The sequence below is a fragment of the Canis aureus genome, chromosome 3 (assembly GCF_053574225.1).
Source record: "Canis aureus isolate CA01 chromosome 3, VMU_Caureus_v.1.0, whole genome shotgun sequence".
Classification (NCBI taxonomy): Eukaryota; Metazoa; Chordata; class Mammalia; order Carnivora; family Canidae; genus Canis; species Canis aureus.
Genome location: NC_135613.1, coordinates 7624843 through 7642670, shown reverse-complemented (window position 1 = coordinate 7642670; position 17828 = coordinate 7624843). Strand labels below are relative to the sequence as shown.

The 17828-nt window shown below is 37.7% G+C and overlaps 1 protein-coding gene and 1 pseudogene across 7 annotated transcripts in view; one reads left to right on the top strand and one right to left on the bottom strand.

Annotated features, from left to right (window-relative positions):
• Window positions 1–17828, bottom strand: part of NFATC3 (nuclear factor of activated T cells 3) — a 139801-nt gene that overhangs the window by 42507 nt on the left and 79466 nt on the right. For 6 of the 7 annotated variants that reach the window (XM_077887444.1, XM_077887425.1, XM_077887417.1 and 3 more), the window contains exons 5-8: window positions 16559–16731; window positions 13188–13328; window positions 5557–5612; window positions 4251–4377 (exon numbers count right to left, since the gene is read on the bottom strand). In XM_077887444.1, the coding sequence (XP_077743570.1) occupies window positions 4251–4377; window positions 5557–5612; window positions 13188–13328; window positions 16559–16731 (497 nt within the window). Of the gene's footprint in view, window positions 1–3348; window positions 3479–4250; window positions 4378–5556; window positions 5613–13187; window positions 13329–16558; window positions 16732–17828 lie in introns of all 7 variants that reach the window. The other variant, XM_077887466.1, reaches the window with a different exon arrangement.
• Window positions 2064–2627, top strand: LOC144304827 (prefoldin subunit 6 pseudogene; annotated as a pseudogene).

Here is a 17828-nt window from a genome sequence, read left to right as displayed (position 1 = left end):
TCCCAGGATCATGCCCCGAGCCAAAGGCAGTTGCTCAACCGTTGAGCCACCCAGGTGTTCCTGCATGCTATTCTTTAAAGAAAAAAAGTTGATCCTATCATATGGAAAACTCCTAAACTCTCCACTACTAAATGTACAAACCTGCCTAATATACATCCATCGTGTTCATCCATACCTTCACTCCTGTTCCTTCTCCCAACTAAAGCCCATTCAATTTTATTATCATTAATGCTGTGAATCACCTTTTTAACCTTCTTGGGTCTCTGCCATATAAATCTTACTCTCCACAGTTAGTAATTTGAGAAAAAACTGAACTGGTCATTGAAACCTTATAAGACAGAAGAAATAGGGGGGAAATGGTTTTTAAACTTTCTTTTAATTGAATATATTTGACATATAACTCTAAAATTTAATGTGTACAATATGTTAATTTGATACATTCATATATTGTAGGGAAAATTATTTTTTTAAAAGCAGGCTCCATGCCCAATGTGGGGACAGAACTCACGACCCCAAATCAACAGCCACATGCTTGATTGAGTCACCTAGGCGCCCCTGAAAATGGTTTTTGAGATACAAATTTGATGGGTGCCTGGATGGTTCAGTCGATGAAGCACCTACCTTCAGCAAGGTCATGATCCTAGGATCTTGGGATCCAGCCCCACATCAGGCTCCCTGCTCAGCAAGGAGTCTGCTTCCCTTTCCCTCTGATCCTCCCTCTCCCCACCTCACTTGTGCTCTTTCTCTCTCAAATAAAGTCTTAAAAAAAATACAAATTTGATCACGCCACTTCTCTGTTAAAGCTCATTTCTTACAACTCTTTTTTTTTTTTTTTAAGAGAAGATAGAGAGGAGCAAGGGGGAGAAGGGGAGAGAGAGGATCTTAAGCAGAGTCCATGCCCAGCACAGACCCCAACACAAGGCTTGATCTCAAAATCCTGAGATCATGACTTGAGCCAAAATCCAAGAGTCAGACACTTAACTGACTGAGCCACCAATGTGCCCTTCTTCTTCTTTTTCCCCCCCAAGATTTTATTTATTTGAGAGACACTGAGAGAGTCAGAGGAGGAGCAGAGCAAGAGGAATAAGCAGATTCCACCATGAGCACAGAGCCCAATGAAGGGCTTGATCCTATGACCCTGAGATCATGACCTGAGCCAAAATCAAGAGTTGGACACTTAGTTGACAAGATTCTTTTAATACTCTATTATCCAAACAACCACAAGACCTTTGCATATGCTGCTGCCTTTATCTGGAATGTTCTCCCTCACTTTCTCTAAGACAGTTATTAACAATATAGATTCTACAGCCAGACTGCCAGAAATAAGTTCTCTTATTTCTGTCACTTATTAGCTGTGTGACATTGATTCACTTGTTTGCAAAATAGGGAAGGCAATATTATCTATCTTATAGCACTATGAGAAGATAAATTAGTTATTATGTATAAATTGCTGAGAATACCACCTAGAACACACTAAATGTTCTACATGTTTGCTAAATAAATGAACAAACCTGAGATGTACTCTAGCATAACAGTTAGGAGCCTAGACTCTGGAACCAGATTGCCTATGCATGACGTTTGGCTCTCAGATTTAAATGCTGTGAGACCCTGGGCATATTACTTAGCTACTCCATTTCTTCATCTATAAAACAAGATAATCTACCTTATAGGTCTATTATGAGGATTAAAAGAATATATACAGAAAGAGCTTACAATTGTACCATATGTATGTATGTACGTACACACACATATATAGGCACTATGGATATATATATGTCCATAAACTATTATTTTCAAGTTATCAACTCCAGTATTACTTTCACATAAAATCTTAAAAAAAAAAAAAAAAAAAAAGAGAAATAATATAAAAAAAAAAAGGGGATCCCTGGGTGGCTCAGTGGTTTAGCGCCTGCCTCTGGCCCAGGGCGCGATCCTGGAGTCCCGGGATTGAGTCACACGTCGGGCTCCCGGCATGGAGCCTGCTTCTCCCTCTGCCTGTGTCTCTGCCCCCCCCCCCCCGTCTATCATAAATAAATTAATTAATTAAAAAAAAATAATAGAGTGAAGCAAGAACGCCGGGCCAGAAAGGGGAGTTTAGGTACCTCCCAGAGTGAGATCCAGTGCCCGCTCCCACTCCCCGCAGGCCTTCGTCCCCGCCATGGCTGAGCTAATCCAGAAGAAGCTACAGGGAGAAGTGGAGAAATATCAGCAGCTACAGAAGGACTTGAGTAAATCCATGTCGGGGAGACAGAAGCTTGAGGCGCAGCTAACAGAAAATAATATCGTGAAGGAGGAGCTGGCCCTGCTAGATGGATCCAACATGGTCTTTAAACTTCTGGGTCCTGTGCTGGTCAAACAGGAGCTGGGAGAGGCTCGTGCCACAGTGGGGAAGAGGCTGGACTATATCACAGCTGAAATTAAGCGATACGAATCCCAGCTCCAGGACCTTGAGCGGCAGTCAGAGCAACAGAGGGAGACCCTGGCTCAGCTGCAACAGGAGTTCCAGAGGGCCCAGGCAGCCAAGGCAGGGGCTTCTGGGATGGCCTGACCCCATGGGGGGGGAGTGGGAGGGAGGGAATGAGGCAGCTCAAGGGTCTATGCTGTAGCTAATAAAATGTGAAAACCCCTAGCTGTTTTCTGACCAAAAAAAAAAATAATAATATACTTTCACATAAAAGCCTTTTCTCAACCAATTAGCCTACACAAGGGTTCCTCTGTTGTTCTCACCTTGTTTCTAATTACAAATTTGTTAGTAATTAATTAATTTAATGATTTCATTAGCTTCTGTTTATCCCACTAGATAAACTTCCATGACAAAAGAACTGAGATAGGTTTTGCCCACTTGGTAGGCATCCTCAAATACTTAACTGAATTAATATTGAAATGGCTAACCAAAATCTTTCTATCTGAAAATGGTCTGAAATATTTTATTACCAAGTAATGTATTAACATGATCAAATAATATTAATTTTCAGATTCAGGAATATAAATGGCCTTTAGAGGCAAAAAGTGAAATCCAGTCAGGCTTCAAAGAATATGAATGACAAATGAATGACCATTAATAACCAGTACCTTCTCAAATTTAAGTGTTTATTTTTTTCATTTATTATAAACCATTTAAAAGTTTTTGTAAGAAGGGGTGCCTGGGTACTTTAGTCGGTTGGGCATTTGACTCCTGATTTTGGGTCAAGTCATGGTCTCAGGGTTGTGGGATCAAGCTCCGCATCAAGCTCTGAGCTCAATGGGGAGTCTGCTTGAGAGTGTCTCTCTCTCTCTCTCTCTCTCTCTCTCTCCGAAATAAATGAATAAATCTTAAAAAAAAAAAAAAAAGGAAAAGTTTTGAGGCACCTTGGTGGCTCAGTTTGTGCCTTCAGCTCAGGTCATGATCCTGAGCTCTGGGATCAAGCCCTACATCAGTCTCCCTGCTCAGTGGGGAGCCCGCTTCTCCCTCTTCTCCTCCTGCTTGTGCTTGCTCTCTCTGTAAAATAAATAAATAAAATCTATAAAAAAATCCTAAAAAAATTAAAAATAAAACTTTTTGCAAGAATTAAGTTTTGGAGAATAAAGTTCACTGTGAATTTTTTTATTATCTTATGCTCTGGTGATTAATACAGTGCTTAATACAGAGAAGGCCTCTATAAAGATTTGTTCTCCAAGTATGTAAACATCAGCATGATTACTGCATATAATATTTATGTGTCACAACCAAGACCTGGAAATTTACTGCATTTGAACTACTGCAGAAAGCAGTATGGATGCCTCCTTTGTTAGGGTACATCCATAAAACCAGAAGCTCTAGTAACAATTTTATATCCCCCACAGCCCTTAGTATGCTACAGTCACTACTTGCCAAATGAAAACCTCATGGGAGATTTTTCATATGGTTGGAAATTGCTGAGATGAACACATTGCCTTCTTGCAGTGCTAAGGACATAAGCAGAGTTCACATATATTCACAAACATGTGCCCTTAACTGTATTACTGGTGATTTCTGGCAGCTACTGAAAAATAGACTTAAAATCTACATTCAATCTTTTAATTTCCTTGTAATAAATAACTACAAAATAACAACTAATATCACATCTAATATTTAAAGTCAACACAAACTTGAGAGATTAGGCATATGTTGGGATTTTTACTGGTTATAAGCACTCCACCCTAAATATTTCCATACAGGCTTCACTGAATTCATTATGTTTTTATTCATTATGAAAACAACCTCGATAGTAAATCATCACAACTTCCCATACCTGGCGTGTAAGTAAAACGTTGAGACTGGCTTTTCTTCCTTTTGCCATTGCAAAGATAAAAGTGCACCTGCACTGCAGCTGTAACTGCTGGGTTATGATATGGAGGAACTTCAAGGACAATGTGAGCCTAAGGAGCATAGAAAGCAAGACTGTGTTACACTCAGAACTACAAATGAAACACGCACCTGCTAAATTCAGCACAACTCATGAGTCTTAACTATTCAAAATCTACCATCATAGATCATTATGCACATCAGTTGGTCATGTAAATCATCTGGAGATTTACTCTATAAAATTCTAATCTCAACAGAGATAAAGTCTTTAAAGTAAACCAGTAAGGAGAAATTGCCTTTTTGTCATCCAATTGGGTTTCTAGTTGTAGCAGAAATAAAAACAGTCATATATATACTTTGTGGTGAGATACTCTGCACTACTGAATATTACATGTTACTATTGATCTTAAGTGGAAGTCTATTCTGGTTTTCTATCAGGTTTCCTATTTCCTGAGTTGTATTATAGTTTAGACTTCTTATCTTAAATTTCATATTCAAAGTGTTCTAAACTGGCATTATATATAATCTGTTCCCACATAAGAAATAATTTTACACAAGCAGAATGAAAAATTGTTAGTCCTAAACCAATTCTAATCCTTAATCATTTTTTAAAGATTTTATTTATTCATGAGAGACACAGAGAGAGGCAGAGACAGAGGCAGAGGGAGAAGCAGGCTCCATGCAGGGAGCCCGATATGGGAAAAGCAGGTGCTCAACCACTGAGCCACCTAGGCGTCCCTGCAATTCTTAATCTAATGTCTCCAGATATTCAAGAGAGCACTGTGCAAAGTGTTATTCTCTACCCCACAGAAGATTCTATCTCCATTCCAACCAGGATGAAGGGACTGCACCATTTAGTGTTGAATCCTGGAAGGCTTAATGCTGAAAAGATGCAAATGTCATGCTAAATACACAAACTCATGAGGGTTTGTTCTCCCCCTTATTTTTGCCCATTAAATGTTCTTTATTGAATTTATTTTATTTCATCACTGAATTCAGAGAAATATGTAAATAATAACATCAGTAAGAACCTTCTAATAAAAGGGAAAGACACCAATTGCTTATCTATCCTAAACTTTAATTTTAGTGCCAGGAAAGTACCTATCTCATGTGCAAACTTCTTAAAAGTTTGAATTTACTTTTCTTTCACTCAATAGATAAAAGACTCTTCATCTACAACAACAGGTAGCATTATCCAATTTTCTCATTAAGCGTCTTAAATATTTCTAAAAAAATAAAAGTAAATTTCTTACCCCTTGACATTTTTCCCTGATTATTTTCCCTTCTACTTCCCACTGAGGTCGTCCATCTATTGAAAGAAACAATTTACAGTTAAAAATAATTTAAGTCTGAAAATATATAAACAAAATCTAATGTATTTAGTATCACAAGCTTATTGGCAAAGGGAATCTTTTTCTCACTGACCTCCATTATGAAAATAAGTACCCATGAGAAAAAAAGAGGAGAAATATCTTGGGCTGCCTGAGTTAGTAGACCCCACAGTTTATTCTATTAAGTGATGTCTGAAAACCTTCTGAGAGCACCTTCACCAAGTGGTAGTCAACTTCCATTTGTCTACCTTAGGTAAAAGGAAACTCATTTCCTCACCAAGTAACCCATTTTATCTTTGGACAGTGATTGCTGCTGGAAAGCTCTTCATGATAGATAAAATCTGCCTCCTTATAGTATCCCATCACTGGTTTAAGAACTACTCCTTGCAGCCCCCCAATCCAAAACATCTTGAGTGGTTCTCTCCAGGACAGTAGTCCAGATGTTTAAAAATAGCTATGCTTACATGTGTCTCCTCTTCTATTGGCTAGTATCCTCAATTCTGCATCTAACTCCTACACAGTATTTTAGCCTTCCGGCCCACTCTTTGAACAATCCTCCAGTGTGACCATATCTCTCCAAATGTACCAAGCCCAGAACTGAACAGCTCAGGTGGGAAATGAAGAGATGGTAGGCTCCTACCATCAGCCTACAGTGATGAAGGCTCCTGCCATCTTATGTCAAGATGCTGCATCTGAATGGTGAGTGCACCACACTGACCTACACTCAGTGTATAGTCAGCAAATTTCCCTCAATCCATTGTATTTCCTACTGCTAAGTTCAAACTCCTACACTGCACTTATGTGTTTTCCTCCCAACCCTTATTAGGTTAATTTCTCCCTAGTAGACTTGGATTGCCTGGCTTGCTAAGAGCTTTTTAGACACTGATGTCTTTGAATATATTTGCTAGGCTTTCCAGATTTGTGTCAAAGATCTGGCCAGCACATTATCTGTCTCTTCATCCTAAGTGAACTGTTCATCTGGGGAGAACCCCAACTGCTAAAGCTCTCATTCCAGTCTGATGTGAGTATTCTAAGGCATTCTTTTGTAAGTCACAGGTATTCACCCATTGACTAACCCATACATGTATCTTCACAGCTAGCATGACTTCATCTGGTCTGTGAAGATATCAAAAAAGACTCAATCAAACATCTTCTGACCTGTGACTATCATTTTCCAGTCCAATAAATAACTAGATAATGGCTACTCTCGCACAAAAGAGATACTACACTCAAATGCTATGCCTACACAGAAATACAGCTCAGTTCAACAATCATTTGCTGATTCCTGACGTGCCAGGCACTTTGGGTTACTGAGATAATGAAGATAGGATACTCTTACCTTCAGTCTGTGGATGAAGGCAAATATAAACAGTTCATTATAATAAAATGTGGCGGTTACAATAACTAAAAAAGGTGAACTCTGGAGGTGCCAAGAGAACAGAAGTCAGGGTCCTTACCCTAGTCTTAGTGTGAGAGTATGAGACAAGAAGCTTTCCTGGGTTCTTGAACTGAGGCTTAAAAATAAGGGAGAATTTAAGTGATGTGGCGGGGGAAGGGTGGTCTATGCAGAAGAGACAGCACGAGCAAAACCAAGATGAAAGGAAATTACACGATACAGGGAACCATAAGCAGCTGTGTTGGTGGGCAGGGAGCAGTAAGAAATGAGGCTGGAAAGAAAGGCAATAGACTGTGACCTAAATGCCATGTTAAGGGGCCTAAACTATGAAGGGATTACTGATGGTGCTTTCAGAATGGGCTTTAAATATTCGCAGCTGCAGTCTCATCTGAAACAATAACTGCTACCATTTAACATGATTCCATTTAAATCAAAGGTCTCAAAAATAAAGCTCTGGGTTAAATGAATTCTATAATCAAACTGCCATACATACATACATATTTATTATATTCAGGTGCAAATGAATTTTTATAATAGAAAGGGATAGCTTTGAGATACTAAGTCTTCCTTATATTTTTTGTTTTGCTTATATGACTGCTGAGGACGTTCCTCGACCAGCTGATATAAATAGTTCAATATTCAGTTACTATCATGTTACTCTCTTACTTCATAGTACTTTTATCTGGAATTATTTTGCTCACTGATTTGTTTATATGTTTATTGTCTGCTTCTCCACTAGAATGTAGACCATCAAAGCAAGCAACTTGAAGACTGTATTCACCATTATATTCCCAATGCCTAGATAAGTGTCTGTCATTTAACAGTTGTTTCACAAATAATTGATGAATTAATAAATTGTGAAACAGGGATGCCTGAGTGGCTCAGTTGTTGAGGGTCTGCCTTTGGCTCAGGGCGTGATCCTAGGGTCCTGGGATTGAGTCCGGCATCAGGCTCCCTGCAGGGAACCTGCTTCTCCCTCTGCCTATGTCTCCAGCTCTCTGTCTGTGTCTCTCATGAATAAATACATAAAATGTTTAAAATAATAATAAACTGTGCTGAGATGCCTGGGTGGCAGTTGGGCATCTCTTTGGCTCAGGATGAGATCCCAGTTCAGGAACGAGTGCCACATCGGGCTCCCTGTGGCACTTAATCTTAAAAAATAAAAAAAATAAAAAAATAAATAAATATAAAATAAAATAAAATAAAATAAAATAAAATAAAATAAAATAAAATAAAATAAAATAAAATAAAATAAAAAATAAAAATAAAATAAAATAAAATCAAATCAAAATTCCTTCCAGCTCCTTTGATCCTGACCCATGCCTCCCTGTCTGCAAGGAGTATCAGTTCTGTTTCACAGTTTGTTTTTTCTTAAGATTTTATTTATTTATTCATGAGAGACACAGATAGAGGCAGAGACACAGGCAGAGGGAGAAGCAGGCTCCATGCAGGAAGCCCAATGTGGGACTTGATCCCAGGTCTCCAGGATCATGCCCCAGGCTGAAGGCGGTGCTAAACTGCGGAGCCACCGGGGCTGCTCAAGAAACTGTATTTTTTTTTTTTTTTAAGGAACTGTATTTTAAAGGAGAAAGACACATGGTTTCCAGCCTAAGAAGAGGAAGACGTGACATTATTAAATCAAGTTGGGGGACCCAGTGAGATAAACTGGTTTGTTAAGTCTGACATGTTTTTATATTTTAAGTATCAGTGGGACATTAATGCACTATTTAGTGGGTACTTTAAAGCACATGTTAGAAGTTTAAAATAATGCGCCTATGGATAGAGATATGCTAGTTGATGAGATTTCCTAGAATGAAGGAATATAATGAAAAGAAAGCTGAACCACAGAACCTTGGGAAACATCTATATTTAAGGGCCAGAAAAATTAATAATAATAATAATAAAAAAAGATGAATGAGGACAGTTAAAAATGTGCCGAGAATAAGGTAAATAAAATCACACAGGCCAAGAAAGAAAACAGTATCAAGAAGGAGAGTGGATAGCTGACTGTCCAAATTTTAGGTTATAATTTCAATATAGTAGAATACAAAAGATAAGTAGGAGGTAAGGAAATGAAGGTAGGGGAAAGATAATTTTTTTGAGGATGATGAAAGAGAAATAAAATACATTATGAGGATGACAGAGTCAAGGGAAAGGGAATAGTTTATTTTAATTTTTTTATTTTTTTTAAAGATTTTATTTATTTATTCATGACAGACACACAGAGAGGCAGACACAGGCAGAGGGAGAAGCAGGCTCCATGCAGGGAGCCCGACGGGGGACTCAATCCCGGGGCCCCAGGATCACACCCCGGGCTGAAGGTGGTGCTAAACCGCTGGGCCACCCGGGCTGCCCGGGAATAGTTTAGTATGAAAAAATTTAAACTTATTTTAAACTCCAAGAAAAATACTAAGTGGAAAAACAAGTACTGAAATCACAAGAGATAGGCAATGAAAGTAATGTATAGCCTTAAGTACTTAAGTTTTACAAAGATGAAAGGATGAAAAATGAATGAGATTACCACTGATATTAAGAAAAAGAAACATGGGCAGCCCGGGTGGCTCATCAGTTTAGTACCGCCTTCGGCCCAGGGCCTGATCCTGGAGACCCAGGATCAAGTCCCATGTCGGGCTCCCTGTGTGGAGCCTGCTTCTCCCTTTACCTGTGTTTCTGCCTCTATCTCCCTCTCCCTCTCTCTCTCTCTGTGTCTCTCTCATGAATAAAATCTTTAAAAAAGAAAAACATATTAAGCCCCAAAAAAGGGGAAAAAAAATACAGAAACTAGGGAAACAGGAAACAAATACACAACTGAAAAGATCAATAAAGCCAAAGTACTCTGGGAATACTGACTAAAACACCAGAGATGTACAAATAAATAAAAGCGGGAATACATTTTTTTAAAAGGGATAGAATTCCAGATGCAGAAACACGGTATTATAATCAGATTAATATCAACAAATTTGAAAACTTGGGTGAAATAAATAAAATCCCACTGTGAAATAATAGGGAAAATATATATTGGTTTCTACCTCTGGTTCCTGGCATAAAACTCCTAAAAAAGTGGTAAGAAGCTCACAAGGAGTACTTTTTGTTCTTGTATTTGATCTCTGACTCCAGTTTCTGACACAGAAGTCTTAAAACCCTTGGAATTTCCTGGGTGATAGGACTATCTCTTATTCTAAGGAAGGGACTCCTGGTGGCTCGTGGATAGAGGCTGGTCACCAAAAAGACCAAGCCATGATTAGAAGCTTGAAATTTTCAGTCCTACTTCCATTCCCCAGACAGGGGTGAGGGGCTGGAAATGGAATAATCAATCAAGCCTGTGTGGTGAAGCCTCCATAAAAATTCCAAATACTGAAGGGTTTGGGTAGCTTCTGGGTCGCCAAACACATCAAAGGAGCTGGGACAGGGGCAAGTCCACAGAGGACACAGAAGCTCCATACCCCTCACTATATATATCTTACTCCATGTATCTCTTCCACTTGGATGTTTATCTGTATCCTTTATGATATCCGTTGTTATATTATCAACTAGTAAACGTAAGTTAAGTGTTTCTCTGAGTTCTGCTCTATCAAATGATCAAATCCAAGATAGGGGTCATGGGAACTTCTGATTTGTAGCCAAGTCAGGCAGAAGTTGTGGACTCCTAGGCACCTCCACTTTCAATTAGCATTTGAAGTGGGGGGCAGTATTATGGGACTGAACCTTTAACATGTGGGGTCTATGCTAACTCCAGTTACTGTCAGAACTGAATTTAATTAAGAACACCCAGTTCATGTCAACGAGTTGGTAGATATATGGGAAACTCACACATGTGGTGTAAAAAGTGTTTTGACAGTGGTTAACATTGTGAGAGTGAAGGAGAAACAGACTGAGGGTTTTTCTTTTTACCTGGAAAAACATAAATCAAGAAAATTACCTCAAGAAGAAATAAACTTAAATGGTCCCTGTACCCATAAATAGGATTATAGCAGAAATTAAGAGTCCCACAAAACCTCTGCCCAGAAGGTTTCAGAAATGAACTCAGCTACATGTTCAAAGGAAGGTGAAATTATATGACACACACTTGGGGAATAGGAAAAAATGAGGCACTTCCCCAAATCACTTTGATATCCAGAACACAGAAAGAATCCTATAAGGCAATAAGAAAACGAAAACTGACTCAATGGAAAAAAAAATGGGCAAAAACATGAAGATACTACACAAAAAAGGATATGTGAATGACCTGTAATATCCTCAATAAATACCAGGCAAATTCAAATCCAAAGTCCAAGATACCATTTTACATCTACCAAATTAACAAAATTTAAGAATTACAACATTCTTATCTATGTCCACCAGGTGATAAGAACTATAGCAGCACTGTTATTGTTTGGTAGTGCCAAAAACTAGACACAGCCCAAATATCCAGTGAGAAAACAGTTAATAAACTGTGGCATGTTTATACAGTGAAACTACATAGAAGTAAAAATGAAAGATCTTTTGTTACATGGATCAATCTTTTTTTTTTTTTTTAAGATTTTACTTATTCATGAGAGACAGAGAGAGAGAGGCAGAGACATAGGCAGAGGGAGAAGCAGGATCCATGCAGGGAGCCCGATGTGGGACTCAATCCCAGGACTCCAGGATCACACCCTGAGCCAAAGGCAGACGCTCAACAGCTGAGCCACCCAGGGGTGCCATACATGGATCAAGCTTAAGACATTACTGTTGACCTCTGAAAAAAGCAATTTTCAGGAGAATACATGCAATGTTATAACATGTCCAAAACCAGAGAAAACACATAAAACTTTATATAAAGAAATGCATGAACTGATTTAGGAATAGGATCCATCTGGAAAGGGGTTTCAAGAGGAACTTCAGAGATAAATGTCCTACTTCTTAAACTGGGTAACAGATATAAATATCTGTTATCTTCTTCTTATAAAAAAGGTATTTCACAATTTTAAAACAGAGGAAGAGAGGAAAAAATAAAATAAGACAAAGAAAGTGAGAGAGGGAAACAAAACATAAGAGACTTTTAATCATAGGAAACAAACTGAGGCTCAATGGAGGGGAGACAGGAGGGCAGATGGAGTACCTGGGTGATGGGCATTGAGAACATGTGATGTAATGAGCACTGGGTGTTAAATAAGACTGATGAATCACTGAGCTCTACCTTTGAAATCAATAATACATTACATGTTAATTCACTGAATTTAAATTTTTAAAATGCAAAAAAAAAAATGCTTAAAAAACTGAGAAGGAATAATTGATGGAAAAATGTTTCGTTTTGTTGGTACACCTCCAACACCCTACAGGGTCCTAGGACACTGTGTGAAATGGGGGAAGCACTGTTTTTTTTATTTTTTACTTTTTGTCCTCCAGGAGCTTGATAGAAAAATGTTTTAAATATGTTCAAAAGGGCTAAATCAAACATCCTGATAGTCACAGGATTCTTCTACATTTCCAAAATTGAAGATATAATAATTTATATAGTTATGCATAAAATACATAAAATTCACCCTTTTAAAGTAACAAGTGAGAAGTTCTTTAGTATGTTCACAGAGCTGTACAATCACCATCACTAATTCCAGAAACCCCATGCCAATTAGCAGTCACTCCCCACTGACACCTCCCTCCAACTTGAGGCAACCGCTAATACACTTTCTGCCTCTATAGAATGCTGATTTTGGACACTGCATGCTGATCCCTTTCACTTACCATGTTCTCAAGGTTCATTCATGTGTTATGTATCAGTACCTTATTGTTTTTTTATGGCTAAATATCCCACTGTATGGATAGATCCCAATTTGTTTATCCATGTAACAGTTGATGATTATTTGGGTTGTTCATCTATTTTGGCTATGATGACTAACGTTCTTATAAGTATTTATATCTAAGTTTCTATGTAACATATTGGCAATTCTCTTGAATATATGTATATATAGGAGTAGAAATACTGGGGGGTTCGTCTAGTTTTGAGACATCTTTAATGAGAATTCAACATTTAGATAAAAATTTAAGAAATGTATGGCTTACAAAAAAAAAACTGTGTAAATGATGTCTGTAGCTTTAGGAAAACTATTTTGTGATTAATGTTAATGAAACAACTGAGTAATTCATTTTATCCCCTCTGCCCCTTATTTTGAGGTCAATCAACTCAAATCTTATTTACCTTGTCCTTTTTCAAGAAAAATGATTTTGGATTCTGGAAGAAAATTAGATCCAGTCACAATCATTTCATGACCTCCATTTACAGAACAACTGTTGATACTGTACTTCTCAATATGAGGAAGTTCTTGAGCAGATCGCTGAGCTGTTTTTTTTTTTAAGAGTTGAGAAGAGATAAAATATTAGTTTACAATCTTCCATACATGAATGACAAATTCAAACTATACAATAAAAATAAAGAGAAGCAAACTTTGGGCTTTAAATGTTTGAGATAATGGTAGCAATATCCACTATTATTTAGAAAACAAAACAGATTTATTAGACTTGTGTGATTTCTAAATAATTTTCTCACAACTGTAAAGAAACCAAAAGAGAAAAATTAATCAATGCCTGCAACTTCATATTGACTCCAAAATACTAATTTCATCCACTTTTCTCCCTTTAGCTTATTTCAGTACATTTCTTTCCTACAACTGTTAAAATTGGTAAATCTAAAGCAAATTAATTCAAACATATAATTATATTTCATACAATTAAAAGAAGACAAGTTTCTAAAGGACAAATGCGAATTAGCTCTTTCATCAAGAAAATATCTACATCACCACCGTGAGACAACAGGATTCCATTTTGGGCAATTTGCTAAGTAACTGAAGTACATCCTGAATTTTTAAAAATGGAAGTAAATGTTTCTACAGTGTACTACACTCTTCCTTCCCAAAGTATGAGAACATAATTTTTCTTAATGCCTTAGGGTCATTCTTTAAATTTCAACTTTTATAAAGTGACCTTGGTCACCTTTCTCTCATATATATGTATTTTTTTTGCCTTTCTCTCATACTGACTGATTTCCAGTTGTTATATTTTGTGGAGATCCTATTTCTGGGTTTTCTTTTTTTTCTTTCTTTCTTTTCTTTTTTTTTTAAACTGAGCTTTAAGCTACAGATTATACTTCTTATGATTGCTTAGGTTCACTAAGAGTTTCTTCTTGCCCAATGCCTAATTAGGTTTCTCTCTGGATCAAAACAAACAAAACAAAGTGTGGATTATGCACTCTTCTTCACAGCTGGAAAACAGGTCTACTTTTAGTTCTACTTCGTGGGTGGAAAATTGGTGGCTTTGAAGGTCAGCTTATGTTTTGTTTGGCTAGAACATATTTTAAAGAAATTTAAACTTGAATGCCTTTGGGAAGCACACATTCACAGTTCACTATGGCTCTTCCCTGTCCCAAATATTTATACCAAGCCACAAAATGTATGTGAATTGGGATCACTGCCCCATTCAAAGAGAATGTTAAAACAGACCCTTTTCTTAGGAGATAGGTCTGGGACTTAGGATTAACTACCACTTAGAAAGTACTGAGCACTAATCTAGATCTCAGAAAATGGCTCACAGAGAAGGGGCATGAAAACAAGCACGGACTGGCCTAAGAGGCAGACTAATTCAAGTTTTAGATATTTATGATGGAAACTAGCCACCATGACAGCATTCAAAGTAACAGCAAAAATGTGTTCAACAAATGGCAGTCATAAAAAGCAGGTAAGCTCAACTAAATTTTATATATATATATACACACACACACACACACATATATACACATACATACATATATACGTAAAGACAAAAAAAGAAAGTCCAAAGAAAGGTTAATAGTGACTCTGTGAGATTAGTGATATTACGAAAAGATTTTCATACTACTTTGTACCACTCTGCATTTTTATATTCTCAACAGTCACATATTAATTTAATAAACTAAAAGAAAAAAGAAAATAATTTTAGAATAACTTCATCTCAAAAATTCAAATTACTCTATGAACTTAAATTATTTAAATTAACTTTGCTAAAAAAGAGACATATATGTTTATGTAGGCATAGAATAGTCTGGCATGATAATAAAAACATTGGTAATGACAGCTGCTTCCAAGAAGGGGAAACAGTTAACTTGGTAATTTGCTTTCCACTCTATATTCTTTTTGAATTTTGTAGCATGTGTCTGTATTGTTTATTAAAAATTAATACAAAACTGCTTTTACAGTTAATTCTATTACCATGGATTTTCTCAGTGATACCCACGGTCAAGTGGGAAATAATAAAGTAATAGTCCAATTCAACAAACAGCAAAAGGAGCACAGAAAGGTAATATAGTAGGTTTGACCTCATATTAATACATGTGTTTGGGATCCCTGGGTGGCGCAGCGGTTTGGCGCCTGCCTTTGGCCCAGGGCGCGATCCTGGAGATCTGGGATCGAGTCCCACGTCGGGCTCCTGGTGCATGGAGCCTGCTTCTCCCTCTGCCTGTGTCTCTGCCTCTCTCTCTCTCTCTCTCTCTCTGTGACTATCATAAATAAATAAAGATTAAAAAAAAATTAAAAAAAAATACGTGTTTGACAGAAATAAAATGATATAACTGAAAGAGCACTAAGAAAACCTATGTTCTAGGCACAGCTCTGTCACCAAGAAGCAAATAAGATTGAATGACTACGTCAGATACTTGTGCCTGTTTCCTCCTACACAAAATTAAGACATGAGATTAGAACACTTCTAAGACTATGCCCTAAACATCTGAACAGCAGTCTCAAAATTTCAGTCCTAACAGCTAACCTGCCAGAGGTCCATAGTTCTCCAGGACTTGAGCAGGGACCAGGTTCTAGGGCCTGTTCTCATTTCCTGCCTTTGTAAATTAGGGGGAAAAGCATTCACTTTCTCAATCTGATGTTTTGAGTAGATTAATGATAAAACCAACCAACCAAAAAATAAAATCCTTTAAGTCTTTAGCTGAGGAGTCAGTTTACAGAGATAGGCATATTCTAACAAGAAGGCTCACATTTTAACGAAACAAAGGTGACCAAGGGATACTTAATATGAGAACTATAGTTTCTTTTTTTTAAGATTTTATTTATTCATGAGAGACACACAGAGGCAGAGACACAGGCAGAGGGAGAAGCAGGCTCCATACAGGGAGCCCGATGTGGGACTTGATCCCAAGTCTCCAGGATCACACCCCGGACTGAAGGCAGGGCTAAACCACTGAGCTACCCTGGCTGCCCAAGAACTATAGTTTCAGTTGGTCCTTAGGTGTCATCAAGCCCAACTACCTCATTTACAGATATTTACAGATAAGAAAACTGTGGTCAAGAGAAGTTGTTTATAGTCCCACAGCTACCTATGGTCAAATTGTCATGAGAACCCATTTTATAAATCCAAGATCAGTATTCCTCCCACCTAAACACGTAGCTTATTTCCATATAAGAAAATCACATCAGCTATCTAGTCTCTGTGCCTCAGTTTATACTTGTGATCCAAATATTACATTATATGCAAAACAGAAAATGGCCTATTATAAACAAAATCTGAAAACATCACCACAAGCTCACTTACAGCACTCAACAGGTATCGAAGCTGTCTGCAGAGAAAGGACTTTTCCATTGGGCTGTGGGATGTGCACACGAAACACGAGACGTACTCTTGTATTCTTTCTGCCAATATCAGTTTCTCCTTTTCGAAGTTCTATATCTGAATTGCGGAGTTTCAAAATACCTGCACAGTCAATACTAGGGAGAAAAATACACAAATTTTATTTGCTTGCTTACTGATATTTAGTGGTCCTCAACAACTCAGGTCAACTTGGCATAGAAGAACTATCACTACCTAAAATCAGGTCAAAAAAGAAAGATGTATGGGGTCTGGGTGGCTCAGTTGGTTAAGCATCCAACTCTTGATCTTAGCTCAGGTCTTACACTCTGGGTCATGAGTTTAAGCCCTGTGTTGGGCATGGAGACCACTTAAGAAAAAAAAAAAAAAAGACATGATTGCATTTTCTCCTATTTTGAGATTAAAAGTTTTTTGTTTTTGTTTTTGTTTTTTAGATTATAAGTGTTTTGAATGACAAATGTTTAATAGTAAGTGTGGTAGACTGTCCAAAAAGATGGCTGTTAATAATTCCTCCTCATTCCTGTACCTGAATATTGCTTCTCTTATTAAGAGGTGGAGTACCTATGTACCTTCTCCTTGAAAGCTGGCCTTATGATTTGCTTTGACAAACAATGTAACTAACTAACTGATGCAGTGTAAATTATGAGGCCAACACTTAAGCCTCACAACTTCCACTTTTGCTCTCTTGGAGCCCTGAGCCACCATGAAGTCCCAACTAGCAAGCTGGATTCGGGAGCAGGAGTAATTCCAGCCGACACCACATGAATGGACCAACTGAGTCCAGCCAACCGTAAGAATCAGGAAAACATTGAACAGTTATTACTTTGTGGGTTTTTTTTTTTAATAAAGTAAACCTCATTTATTTATTTTTAAAAGACTTTATTTGACAGAAAGAGAGAGAGTACAAGCAGAAGGAGCAGCAGGCAGAGGGAGAAACAAGCTCCCCGCCAAACAAGAAGCCCGATGTGGGGCTCAATTCTAGGACCTCAGGATTATGGCCAAAGCTAAAGGCAGACACTTAACTGACTCAGCCACCCTGGTGCCCAGAACAGTTATTATGTTGGGCCATTAGATATTAGAGTGGCTTGCTTTACAGAACTAGGTTAAGTGAAATACAAAGTAAAAAGGCTGTTTGTTTTTTTTAATTTTTACTTATTTGAGAGAAAAGGAGCGCAAGAGCACCAGGTAGGGGGGACAGGTACAAAGGCAAAGGGAA